We start from the raw sequence: 15,059 nt of genomic DNA, 5'->3' as shown, positions 1-15,059 counted from the left end.
TCTGTCATACATAAAAAACAAAGATCTTGCCTAATGGTACCGTTTATTAAATGACTTTGGCATTATTTTATGAACAGCTGAGAGACTGAAACCAACTTTACTCAGCATTCTAAAAAATTCTCATTACAGGCTGGAATTCCATCACCTTGAACTTTTACTTACCTTGGATGAAATAACTGTATTGTCTGGAAACTTTTGCGGGATGTACACTTCATCCTGGTTGGGGGGTGGATGGTTCCCTACAAAGATGGTTCTGTTTTCTGGTACATACGCTTGAGTTATGCCCTGTTGAAGAAAAAAAAAGAAGGAACAAATATATACGTACAGGTACATGTATATTTACACAGGGAATCATTTTCCTGCTTTTGCGTAGCAATTTGCCATGCATTTTCAATGTGACTGCACAAAATTCTTTGGTGTAGCCATTTGAGAACATAGAATTGTATACCTTTTTTTTTCCTTCAAAGTATCATTCATCCACTAAAATTGCTATCCAATTGAGGAGGTAAAGTATTCCCAAACAAATGCAACATAATGAACATTATAGACTTAATTAGAAAGATCATCATGGAAATAGTAATTATCAGGCACTCAAATTAAGTGCACTATGATTTATATTCATACCATACACCTCTTATTTTATCATGACAACTCTAATCACTGTACATATTTCTGTACCCATTTTTCACATACAGCAATTTGAGAACTTGCACATTACTAGTATTCAATATCAAATGCAACAAAATGAACATTAAAGACTTGATTAGAAAGACCATCATGGAAACAGTGGGCCTACTTAATTATCAGGCCCTCGATTGATGTGCACTTATGCTATATATATTTATACCATATACCTCATACATCACAACTCATTATCACTATATATTTCTGTACCCATTTTTCACACACACTGCAATATAGCCCTTATTCATACCATATAACTTTAAATATTTACAACAACTCGTTATCACTACATATTTCTATACCCATTTTTCGCACACAGTACAATATAGCGCTTACACATTAATCAATATCAATCTATATTACACCCTTTGTGTGTCCAATATACTTCCCGGTAATGGGCCGCAACCATGGCTGGGAATGTACGCTCTAATTAACTTTTCCCAAAGTACCATGCTTCAGCGATAAATCACTGCCCTCTTCACTCTTTTCCTTTCCTGTTTCTACTCCCCAACAGATCTTATTACAGACAGTATTTCCCTTCAAAACAGTGGAATTCACACTGACAGGAATTAGCAGGATACAAATCTTGAGATTTGCACTGTGATTCAAATTTGTATGATATTCGCCTGTGTGTGTGTGTGTGTGAGGGGGGCGGGTGGTGTAGGGGGGATTGCAGTTTGTAAACTGTTGACTATTAAAAAGCATGCTTGTCACAATATCACATCCACAAGGTTAGAGGATTACAAACTGTATGAAACTAAAGCAGTATGTTTACACAACACAGGAATCCATGAAGCTTGCTAAAGTGTAATCATGACCTCAGAGCTGGGGCTGTATGTAAATGTGATGAAGGACTCCTGTGAGCTCGCTAAATCTGACTCAGAGCTACACTAGTTACATTCAGACGACAAGCCCTAACCTCAAGGTTAGGAAACCTCAAGGGTAAGCTCTTGCCCCCTAACTTCGACGTGCGTCCACATGACGAATCTTAACCTCAAGGTTAAACTCCTGTCCCTTTGAGGACGTTGATTTTTGTGTCCACACGGTGCTTAACTATGAGTGGGGACCCCACGCAGCTCGTGGTTAGAGCGCTAACCATAAGATATCTCATGGCTCTTAACATGGAGCTAACCTCATAACCTTGAGGTTAGCTAACTACGAGTGCGTCTACACGGTCCCCAACTACAAGCTTAACCTCGAGGTTTCCTAACCTCGAGGTTAAGGCTTGTCGTCTGAACGTAACTACTGTAAGAGCTGTGTGTGTTATGCAACATAATGAGCCCCCAGTGAGTTGGGTCTGACACTAGGCTAGCCAGATCCTGAGAGCCGAAGCTGGTACATGTATAACGCACTATGATGGAAGAATAACAAAATAATAAACAGTTTGATCCACGCCCTTCTTCTGAATGCACCATCCTGATAACATGCATCCATTTCACTTTTTCATGATGTGTTAAAGGAATTGTACAGTTTCCGATGGATAAGACTTCAGCTGTTTAACATTTTTTGAAGATCATTTTTGGGGATGAGGAAGCCTCCTAGAGAGCATGTAATTGTCAGGGGAATTGAAAGCTTAGGTGATGAAAATTGGTTTTCAAATGGCTGAGATATTCAAAACGAAGTGATCCTAATATAAGTTGGGACCCACCTTTTATTAGGATTGCTTTGTTTTAACTTGTTTTTGGATATCTCAGCCATTTCAAATCTGATTTTCATCAAATAAGATTTGAATTCCTCATCTAGAATTGTATGTTCTTCAACATTTCATACAGTAGTTTCTAAGTATCTTGCATCTCAATCAATAGCTGTACCATCCCTTTAAAGCAGAAGGTAGGCTAGTTGGTTCAAGCAGTATCTTGTAAATTTCCTGACATCTGCTGCCTCTTTGTCAGAGTTTGTTCTAGACTAAAGCTACAGTATCTGTATGTTCACATTTCAACCGAAAGGATGACAGCTACCATCACCGACAGGTGAAACTGCTATTTCACAAAGTAATTTAATAGATAAAGTCTGAGCATACTGGTAGTTTTTATTACTAACTACTATCTGATGATAAAATCAGACAAGTGTAGTGCTCGATTGCAATAATTCCTTTTTCATGCATATAATACAATGTAAGCTGGCATTGGTGCAAGATTTAGAAGTGAGAAGCTGAAGGTGTGCACAGCTACTACCAGTGAAGATACCAATCTGTGTGCATGGGTGGACCAAGGACACAGAAGAAGGGATATGTATTTGTGAGATTCTTGTTAGGTAATGCTGCACAAATAATCATTGCTAGGTGTCCATCTACTGTGAGTGAATTGATGTGTGCAAAGGTCAATTACTGCTGTTCACATGCACCCTGCTGACTACAACCCTGCTAGCTCTTATCACCGAATTATCCATTACTTAACTGCAAGATATCTTGTGTTGATAATGATACAAAGTTGTAGCTTGATATCAATGCAGAGTGTGAGCCTAACTAATAACAGCTAATTCTATTACATATGTGAGGAAATATTGAGAGAAAACACACACAAACATACTTTTTTCCCATAATTTCTATTATGAATTTTTGATTCCTAATGAATATCTAGTCACTTTGAATGTGCAAAACAAATCAAGCTAATAAAAAATATACATACAAATCAACTCATTATATGATTAAAGAAAAAGATAACTGAACACATACATGTACATGCTCACTTTTTTTGTCAATCTTTTATTTTTCTTTCTTTTTCATATGAACAATATACATGTAGGCCCTACAATGTGTACAAATGATAGTTTATTACAAAATGATACAAGTTTCACTATGATAACATAAATTCCACATTGTCAATATTACAAATGAAAAAGAATTTAGTATATAAAAAAAAATATGGGTGGGTGTAACACACACACACACACACACACACACACACACACACACACAAACTGAATGTGCAGCATATTTGATGACTTATCTGCAACAGAAATCCCTGTGCACTTGAGGTTACTGGGCGATCTGTCTGAAGCAAGTCACACAAATTGTATTCCGAAATACTCGTACGTCCTCATGTGTATTCAAAATGGCATGGGGCACTTGGTTGTCAAAGTCAATTTTACAGAGTTTGACAGCCACCACAATAACATCTGGGGAAATGTTAAAAGTTAACAGAACGAGACCTAGGGGGATTAAAATGTACAGCATTTTGGGTGGTGCGACCTTCACAGAAATCTCTGTGCACTTGGGGTTAAACAACGATCTGTCATGTGAAAAGAAAGCAGACAAATATCATCTCATTGTACAGGTAGGCCTATCGATGTCTTTAGTGACATGGATCACTTGATTGACAATGTCTACTTCTACTGCATGTGAATTATAATTGTTCAGCAGTAATACTGAAATACAGTAGTACCAGTCTACACCTGTGTAGTAAAGTAAAAATTTTGTCTACTTATCAACATGTACACTATCTCATCTAGGACGGCAACATTATCAACTTCCTTCAATACATTTTACATTGTAAAGCAGACTGTGACAGAGTAATATCTACAATTCATCACCATACAAATGTTCAATCTGACCTTTATAAACGATGTATTGAATGCAAATTTTACTCTTTTTTTCACATCTAAGTGCATGATGGTGGCATAAACACATAGACAAAAGAATCTCCAGTAATCAATTGCATCTAATATTATATATATCTATACAGTGTACGTGAATAAAACATACATGTATGTGGGTATAAAATGTTATAATTTCCTCTCTTTCGATATGAATGCTCAATATTAGGTTTTTACACAACTTTGCAGGGATGAACAAGGTATGCCACAGTGCAAAAGTACCTCAAAAGGCATGCTTCAATATCAAAAAGAGATTATTAAATTAAAACTCCCTGAACCACACCAGAGCTTTTTGATGTGGCTGGAAATGGGTTTGGCACACTCTGGCACAGTACGTATAATCCAGCACAGTTCACTTTGTTTGCGAATGAAGACGGCCTTTGATCGTAGTGTCCACAGTTCTTTTTTTAAATGAATTTCAAGTACAGACGGTGATGAGCACGCTCCCAGCTACAATGAGCACCAATTACGACGCATACATTCTGGTAACAATAGGCAGAAGGCTACGCACATCCCTACCAGGCATGGTAGTCGCATGGCTGTGAGATTAATACTGCAGTACATAGAAGGACTATAATATCACCAACATGCGTCAGTCTGGGCTCATATCCAATGCAAACCTTTATTCACAGGAAAAGCATGGCAATTTATCATCAGATCAAATAATAACCCATTTAACATAATTTTTGGAGAAAACAAAAAATTACACGGTCTGTAGAAAGAATGACATGACATATATTCATCTTGGGATTTGAAATGCTCTTGCTTGAACAAACAAGTATGCATACGTACAATGTACATGTATGTCCCCCTGGTTTGTTGCTACAGACTATATGTTTCTAGGACTTGTAGCCTTTGTTCACAAGCATAATTTACAGAGACTCCAACTCTCCCGTTTTTGACGGGAGATCTCCCACCGAAATCCCTTTTTTGCAAAATCTCCCGTTCTCCCGCTTGAGATTTAATTTCTCCCGCCCTGGCTCTGCGTCTCCCGCTTGAAATGAATTCTTACTTAATACCATTGTATATGTTGAAAAAATAAGCCGTAGATAAAACGAGAGAGCATCTATAAGAACCTATAGAGCAAGGAACTTCGCGCACATCAAATTGGAGTCTCCCGTTTGCTAGGGGTTTCAGGCGGGAGAATCTCCCGATCAGAAGGTGCTTGGGGTTGGAGTCTCTGAATTTACAAGCTCATAATGGTGGTAATACAATAATGCACTCTCAGATATAGGCCTATTCTTTCTACTTGCTTTAATGGTCATGTGGTCACCATTCAACAAAGAAACAATTTTTGAAAAAGGTTGTATATGACTGGCAGGTGAACAGGAACGTGGCCTTGAATATAACAGCAAAACTGCACATTACGTACATCCCATTGCAATACATGAAGACTAGATACTGGTCCTTAGCCACAGAATTTTACCTCAGTGAATAGCTGAGGACTGATACACATGTTGCCCCTGGCAACAAGGTGATGTACATTCAGCAGCCTCTTGACTGTAAGCAACAACCTTCCTCTTGCCATTCCGATAGCTGCACTGAGGAAATATACTCTGAATTGCTGATCTCAAGCAATGCAACACACACACACACACACACACACAAAAGAAAAAAAAAACATTTACAAATGCAGCAACATTGTACAACGTACACTGTAGTTTTATATCAAATTCTAGTTAAAAAAAAGAAGACATTTTTAGCAGGGAATGACAGACCTTTCTACAAACACTAAATGTACCCGAACAACCTTCTATATCTTGCTATCCAATATTAAAGGACAAGTTCACCTTCATAAACATAAGGATTGAGAGAATGTAGCAATATTAGTAGAACACATCAGTGAAAGTTTGAGGAAAATCAGACAATCCGTTCAAAAGTTATGAATTTTTGAAGTTTTTGTGCAGTACCCGCTGGATGAGAAGACTACTGCAGTGTATGAATAACTTAGATGTCACATGCGTACAACAATATAAGGAAAATATAAAGAGAATTTCACAAAATTCCATCTTTTGAAAAAAGTACACATTCCCCTGACTTGTTACCGACAAATGTTATGGGTAATATTATTCCCCCTGCCTTTAGAAAGAGGCAAGTCAAGTGCTCTTTAATTATGCGAAAAAAGTGAAAATATGTTGAATTTTCTTTTACATTTTCTTTATACTGTTGTACGCATATGACTCACAAGCTGTAGTAGTCTCCTCATCCAGCGGTTCCAACACAAAACTTTAAAAAATTCATAACTTTTGAATCGATTGTCCAATTTTCCTCAAACTTTCACTGATGTGTTCTACTAATATTGTTGCATTTTCTCAATCCTTATGTTTATGAAGGTGAACTTGTCCTTTAATAGCTACACTGTGGAAATACATTGTATACAAATGTACTCTGACAAGCAATGCAATACACACACACTAGAGAAAGAAAACATTTTAAAATGCAGCAACATACACTGTAGTTTTACATTGAATTAGAACTCATAAAAATGTACATTTTTAGCAGGGAATGATGTATACAACTGTAGACCTTTCTACATTCACTAAATGTACTTGAACACAAAATTCCCTCTGTTGTACGTTGTATGTGTTTTCATAATGTACAGAAAAAAAAAACTCATCTTGAGCAACATGATGTAGATATCCACACTAATTGTTTCACCACAGGTTAACATTCTCACTACTGATATAACATAATATAATTTCAGTCAATGCTAAAGGGAAAAAAAAAATCACATTAATCTTTTGCATTTTTTCTTTGCAGCAAAGTGCTGTGCTCTGGGGGGCGTTTCATCAACGAGTTCGTCGGAGTTTTCACCGACGAATTTGCTATCAGCCAATCAGACGCAAGGATTTACACTGACAACTGTCAAAAGCTAATGAAATCCTTGGTCTGATTGGCTGATAGCAAATTTGTCGGTGAAAACTCCGACGAACTCGTTGATGAAACGCCCCCCAGAACAACCCTTAACTAAAATCACTAGTTTAGAGGTAAAGTTTGCAGTTGAGGAATTACTGAACAAGAATGTGAGACTTGACAATTACACTAGCAAATAATGTCTATAGTTCATGATGTCAAATACACAATATTTACAAGGGTTTATATGTTTTCCTAAAAAGTAAAGAATGTACCAGTATGTATATATCACCCTAATACAAATCACAAGTTGTTTTACAACTTTTATTCATGATTGAAGACTGAATCTTCCTTAAAACTATATACCATGTAAAATTGCGATTATATGAAGTTTGTTTTCAATATATATACATTGTACATTGTATTTTGAAGGTTAAATGAGTCTAAAGCCTTACAAAGGTCAATTACGCAGTATACCTTCCTATGACTGCCTGCCCTATGACGTCAGAGATACAAAGTAGGGTAGGCATTGATAGATCTGTTTATTGATTAACTAGGGAGGCACACCTCTTGGATATTTTTTCCCCTTGTGGAAAGCTCATACTTATGCTTCACACACACACACACATTTAATTACTACAAAGTGTGACTTTTGAATACTTAACCTTTTCATAACTAGTACTTGTAAATGTAGACAAATAGTGAGTTTTAAAAGAACACACAGCAATGACAGTCACATTCCCCAATTCTACCACTTTCTTCTCTGAACTGAGCAAAGTTATGTACAATGCAGCTCAGACTAATGATAATAAGCTTATGCTGGAAATGAGTGACATCAGTTACTGTATACGCCATATATTTCGCAAGCCTAAATTTTCGCGAATCGGGACTTCCCGAAAATTTTGGGAGTGGTTAATTTGCGATCACGGAGTCCTGTCCTGAACAGAGTATGTGAATCACACTCATATCGGCATCAGAGTCAATATTTTCCGCGTTTTAATTTTGCGAATACAGTAGCAGCTGACTCGCAAAATTCGCGAAAATAAAAACCTCGCGATATATTTGCCGTATACAGTAGTTAGCTTCCCACTATGTTTCTGTCATTGAATCCATGCATGTGTACACCAAAATATAGGAATAAGATGTTGTTACTGCAAGTTCAGACAATGTGGGGCTTGAAGGCCCTGTAATAAATCAATGGCAGCGTGACTTCATTATGTTCCATAACAGGCGTACAGTATAATAACGCAAGTTTAGTTTTGATTGTACAGAAAATTACGAGTGTGATGTACTGTAGGCCTACATTGTATTCATTCCCCCAGAAAAGCTTTGGACTGTTTACTTTTAATACTGAGCAATTCATTCACCATAAACGTTCTGCTTGAATACATTTCAACAGTTGCCACCATGTACACTAATAATCAGGGCAACACAGGAATATGAACTTTGCCCTCCTTGTGTAAAGATTACTATCCCAATCTCAAGAGATCCAACGTTAGAATCATCCCTATAAATTTCACGAAACTCAATTTTACAAGGCCTATGGTATAAGACAACATTTACATGCATTGGAATATAATTTTAAGCTCATACTACAATGTATGTAATTCCTGATGCATGAATTCATGAAGGACTATCTTTAAGAGCATATACAAATGTTTCGGTTCAAACAGCAAAAATTTCCTCTTGATAAAATTATGAACTTAAAACAAGGATTGACACATCATGTACACAAATGTCTGAACAAACAAGCAGCATAATCATATTGTCAGCCTTTTGAAACAACTGATTGTATCAAGATATATGTAGGACCACACGAAGCTTCGTGACTATGGATTACAGGTACTGTAAAACGAGGAATTTTCGCGTGCATTTTAATTTCGCGAATTTCGCGAGCGCCAAATTCGCGAAATTAAAATGCACGCGAAAGTTTTTGTCTGCACTACATACATTGAACGTCAGTCGGTGGCAATTCGCGAAAATTTCATGTCACCAAAAAGGCTGTCAGCTCCAATTCGCGAAAATGTCATGCCGCAAATATATCATGTTTTACAGTAGTCCTTCTGTCAGGCTCAGTGTAAAATACATGAGACAATACACTTAGTACACTACATTGTGGCTGGCCAGATTTGGGGCTATGGTGGCCCTTTGTGCTGTGGTGGATTACCAGGGTACTAGTGCATGATGCACTGTCCAACAATAAATCCTATCAAGGTACAGTTTTATACATTCCTTTCGTATTCTTGCAGCTTTCCTGACTGAGGAAAGAAAAAAAAATAGTCCCCATAGCTACAATTGCTCCTACACTGATAGAGTTTTCTCTTCCATTAGATAGGCACCCTGCGTATTCCCCCCCCCCCCCCCGCCAAAAAAAAAAAAGAAAAAAAAAAGTTTATATTTGCCCAAAATATCTCATGAGAAATGTGTCCAATTTAACAGATCATGTTTCATCATGGAGGTAAAAATAATATGCCTTGGAAATGTTTCCATGATTTGGTCCACTATTTAAAAAAGCGATGCTCTCATTCATGAAAATTCCAAGCTCAGAAACTGTACGGGTAGTGACAGGTTGGAATTCACTTGACAATTCATCATTGCCCTTTCTGACAATCCTAGCATATATACATGTAAGCTTTCTAATTGCCAGGAACAACCTTTCTGTTTTTGTAAACATAAACAGTATTAGATAAGATTCGAATGTGACAATATCTAAACCAGTCTATGGAGAGGTGACATTTTTATGACATACAAATGCAGTTAATGCATTGCTTTGGGGATCCAACAGGTGAATGTATTGAAGTGGAGTGGAAAGTACCAGTAGTGATCCCATCATTGCTTGGATTTTAGTTTCTATTGTCAATTACTGTAATTGGACTCAATGAGATTTCAAGAGATGGGTACTTGATGATGACTGTTACTTTCAAAAAGAAAAAGGCACAGTGGGTGCAAAATTACAAATTTTTGATTTTTCTAAATATCCACAAAGATTTCAGGACTATTAAACCATCAGTGAGGTACAGGAATATGAACTTGGGAGTGGCCCACTGCTGCAAAATAGTCCTAGATTTACTTTGCAAGTTTGTTTTCTCACTAGGTAGTTGGAAAATCACTATTGTCATGGACTGCAAAATAAGGTTCAAGCTTGCTATTAAAGGGACATTCCAGACGATTTTCATAATTTCACATCATGTAGTACATACACTAAATCAACAACCCCATGTATAGATTTGTGGAATTTATTGTGGTTATTGAGCAGAGAAACAATGCTTTGAAAAACCTTAAACAAATTACACTGAACAAGGATGATGACATAGGAGGTTCACATATTTCAGAAATGTAGCAGTGTAATTCCATTACAATACCGCTTGCTTGCGAGTTCACCTGTGTATAATCTAGCATGCCTTCCTCTTTTGTTCTGCTTCCTTGAGCCCCAACTCATGAATTCTTATGGTGACTCTGCCATGTCATCATCCTTGTTCATTTCAATTTGTTATACATTTTGAAAATGTTCTTATTCTTCATCCCAATCATCATGAATTCTGAAACTCTGTCCTCAGTATAACTAATTTATAGTTGTTCAAATATAAAAATCTGAAAATCATTCGGAGGTCTCCTTTAACTGACATGCCCAAATTGTATCCTGACTAGAACAAGTTTAGTGTGTACTACTGTATGTGGGATGATTCTATGATAGTAATGGGATTGGGGAAAGACTTCCTTTATAGCAGATTGCTTTTTTGCTAGCAAGAAATTTATTTGCCATGATATAATTGTATAAAGTATCTCAGAATTACAATTGTATCTTTCAAGATCAATTAAACTAAAGTCACATATTGTTGGTTCAGATAATTAAACAATCTGTAATATCACAAATATGAGTTTTCTAGCACAGATTTGAATTTACCAAAATCCGTAATATGTCAAACATGTTTAGTGGGAGATTGTTCCATAATGCTGGTGCTATTTCTCCAAGAGCCCCATCAGAAAACTGTTCCCAAAAAAATCAAATAATGAGTTTTTAATAAATAAATAACTATAAACGTGTGTGCCCATTGTCATACTCATTAGTGACAGGAGGAGGTACTGCAGAGCTACGTGTAATAAAGAAATAACACTACTCTGATAAACAGTACGCACTGAAAAGTCTAATCTTTTGATTAATCTACATGTATGGGGTTTTTTTTTAAGTTAAAGGGGCATTCCGGATGATTTTCATAATTTCACATCATGTAGTACATAAATCAACAGCTCCATGTATAGATCCGTGGAATTTATTGTGGTCCTTGAGCAGAGAAACCAATAAATTGAAAATCTTAGACAAATTACACTGAACAGTGATGATGACATCAGAGCCTCATATATTTCAGAAATGTAGGAGTGTAATCCATTACAATACCGCTTGCTCAACAAGTTCACCTGTGAAAAATCCATGCATACCTTCTTCTTTTGTTCTGCTTCCTTGAGCCCCAACTCATGCATTCTTATGGTGAGGCTGCCATGTCATCATCCTTGTTCATTGCAATTCATAATAAATTTTGAAAACATTCTCATTACTTATCCCAATCACTATAGATTCTGAAACTCTGTACTCAGTTTGACTAATTTATGGTTGTTCAAATGTAAAAGTCTGAAAATCATCTGGAGGTCCCCTTTAATGCCGACATGAAAATAAATGAAAGAAAGGGGAAATTTATGAGACTAGTTACATTGTAAAAAGCTATTGACAGCCCAGTAGAGCAACCAATGTGAATGTTGGTTTACTTTAATACTTATTTGACTGGTTTGTTTCTATTTCATATCATTTGCCAAGGAGGTACTTCTGTTTTAAAAACCTTAGTTCAACCAAGGAGGTACTAGGGTACCTCCTTGGTTCAACACTCTGGAACAGGCAACACCTTCATAGAGCTGATCCCGATTACATCACTGCATAGCAGACTGCAACAAAACAGTGACCCAGGATGCCTAGCAACGTAGTAGTTCAGATGACGTGTACTGATCAATCAGATACTACATGTAACATTATGTGAATTACATCAGCAATATGGCCATGAAACATTTACAACCAGCAATGTCCTATCCACGTAATCATGGCTACTTCTTTGAATGTGTCAAAATGACATAGGAACAGAAGATTACTGGCATTAAAAGTCTTCACTACATTTGGACATGGATGTTGTAACATTTCTTTCTCTATACCTTTCATGACAACTCTGAAGCAATGCTTCTGTTTTGTGGTTCCATGTTGTTTGCTCCTGAGACAATTGCTCTGTAGACAGTGAAATATCTGCACACAAAGAAAAGCATAAATTCTACCTACAAACAAAACCCTAACCCTTATCCTAATCCTCACATCAAACTACAAATCTTAAAACCCTATCACAACCCTTACCCTATTTAAAGTCCTTGGATAAAATAAGACCAGAGCAATTGTCGCAGGAGCAAATGTTGTGTCACCCTGTTTTGCATTCTCACTCAAGAAAAAAAACAACAACTTTTCTTTTGGTTGTTCCTTCTTTGACTGTCATCTACACCATTAGTAAGGCCCACAACATTATTCTTTCACAGTAATCTAAGCATTTAAACAATTTTTTTTTAAAATCTTGCAGGAAGCTGAAAACTCTGCATTTTGTAGTTCATCTAGATCTCTCCTGTGAAGCTTAGCAATACCAGTACTTGATGCCCTATAAGATGCCCTTCCACCTAAAAATGATAATAATAATAATCTAATAAAAATGATAGATAATAATAATCATAAAATAAAATTATGAATTCTAATTATAAAAATAAAAATAAGCCTTGAACCTTGAAGATGTAATCCCGATAGCAGCTTGTCTATGAAGCAAAACTAGGATGGATATGTGCGACAGCAGGTGACAGTCATAGAAGTACAACAAGAGTAGGTAACAGTGAAAAAGTTGTATTGTAAGTACAGTATTAAAGTGTACAGTGAAAAATGTCTGAAAAGCAATCAATTATGGAAGTACTAAGCCTGTAGCTTTGTTTAGGAAAGCATCAAAACTTAAGGTATCCAATTTTTTTTTATAATAGTGACAACTTGCTACATTTAGAATTGTGTAGAGTAGCTACATTGTAACATTTACAAATTTATTCATCTGGAATATGCATAATGTACTAATGATTACAAAAAAAGATTGGTACACATCAACAAAGTTGATAAAAAACTCAGCATGTTTCAGTTTTGTTTTTGTTTTTGTTTTTCCTTCTGGTGTCTTTTTGCTGAGTAAAAAGTTTAGGGATCAAGGGATTCTCCATAGGATGCAAATTAACTTTTTATGCACTGACAAAATTATCAGGTAGATCTAGTGAATAGAATTAGAGTGGTGACATGAACCTGATGTGTACCCATAATGCCAATCTGTCACCATAGCAAACATGAATAGTTACATTCAGAAGACTATTATCAGTGGCTGGTTCATTAGCTCCAAGATTCTGCAGGCACCTCACCATGGAAAATTAATGGAAATCCACCCTATACAAATTCAACACGAACTAATTTCTTTTGCCTTCTCTAGTACCGGTGTCTTACAGTATCTAGACCTGACTCAAATGTCACTAAATTCAAATTTTCATTGTGATTCAATGATTTGATATTGAAGGAAATGGATGTTACAAGTGTACTTTGAAATCAACTTGAACTGAACTTCACCATGCAGTCATGCTATCTATAAAGTATTAAAGATGAAAATGGTGGCACAATCTATGAAAGGACAAAACTCTTCTTGATCATTGACATTGATGAGGACATGCAACTATTAAAGTTTATTGAAATTGAGTCCTTTATTTGCAATCATCAACTATCATCAAAGTAAATTATTAAAGATTTAGGCAAAGTGCACTGCCGACCTTTCTACTACAGTGACAGAATCATAATCAGCTTGTTGATTGTGGTTACTAACCTGGAAGAAGAACTAGTATCATGAATGTGGAAAACAAAATCTCTTTGGCCCAATTCTCTTATGGCATGCATTTCCTAGCAACGAAGGTGATCTATAGTACAGATTCAATTTCTATGCATCTTTGAATGGTTTTGAAATGTTCTGCTAATCAGTGCTACATGTATGATCTGCAGACGTGCAGTAGATTCTAGAATTTCTATCCTTCGTTGCCACATATTGTGGTAATTTCTTCAAAATGTTGTCATTAATTTTGCCGCGACCGAAACTGATCCTCCCTCAGAAGACTCAATATTGAAAGTCATATCAAATGAATACAGGAACAGCGCACTAGTAGTAGTACGATAATGTAGGTAGCAGTTTATTAGATTTAATAATAATAGCTCTCATCACATTTTCATGAATATTTTACACGTAAAGGCAACGCTTCAGGGAATTTGTATGATGACAATTAGACCCCAGTAATTATTTAGGGGAACTTACCACGAAATCAGTTGCCGCTCTCAGCAAATTCGACATGTTTATGTTAAGTTCCGGATGATCTTTCAGTGAATATGTTTCGTTTTGTGTAGTACAGTCTTCAGTTAACCGGCCGGCCGTCAATTACCTGGGCAACATTATCAAAAGTGGGCTAAATCCTCGTTCCAAGGGCGGAAAGCTTTCGTGTGTGATCTGCGTGTGTGGTGTCAAATTACTGGTTACGACGTAAACTGAGAGCATTACACCAACCACCTCCCATACCACCAGTCGGCTGCCAAGCTCCTTACACCATTAAATTCACTGATACGCCGTGTGCCTGCAGCTGATGCATAGGAATTGTATTGAACCACTCGAAATGGCGTGTATTGTCTCTCCCAGCTCTATGACGATCGTTATGTTTTTTCACGGTGCAGCGCAGGGGGAGAGAGCTCGAGGGAGTAGCCGCCAGGCGCTAGGCGGCCTGATGAGACCTTATCATACCATTGTTGTTATGCAACAAGTGCACAAAAGGGGGCGCGAGACCATTATCAACGA

The 15,059-nt window shown here is 36.8% G+C and overlaps 1 protein-coding gene across 1 annotated transcript in view; it reads right to left on the bottom strand.

The window, feature by feature from the left end:
* LOC139716740 (phospholipid-transporting ATPase IF-like) overlaps nt 1–14,641 on the bottom strand; it is a 93,302-nt gene extending 78,661 nt beyond the window's left edge. Inside the window, exons 1-2 of the mRNA XM_071628271.1 lie at nt 14,529–14,641; nt 163–285 (exon numbers count right to left, since the gene is read on the bottom strand). Of these exons, the coding sequence (XP_071484372.1) occupies nt 163–285; nt 14,529–14,564 (159 nt within the window). The 5' untranslated portion in view covers nt 14,565–14,641. The remainder of the gene's footprint in view (nt 1–162; nt 286–14,528) is intronic.
* Between the last annotated feature and the right edge of the window lie 418 nt (nt 14,642–15,059).

The sequence above is a fragment of the Diadema antillarum genome, unplaced genomic scaffold (genome assembly GCF_040938485.1).
Source record: "Diadema antillarum isolate AM-2024a unplaced genomic scaffold, OU_Dant_1.0 scf00000069, whole genome shotgun sequence".
Lineage (NCBI taxonomy): Eukaryota > Metazoa > Echinodermata > Echinoidea > Diadematoida > Diadematidae > Diadema > Diadema antillarum.
This window is presented reverse-complemented; position numbering and strand designations above follow the sequence as displayed.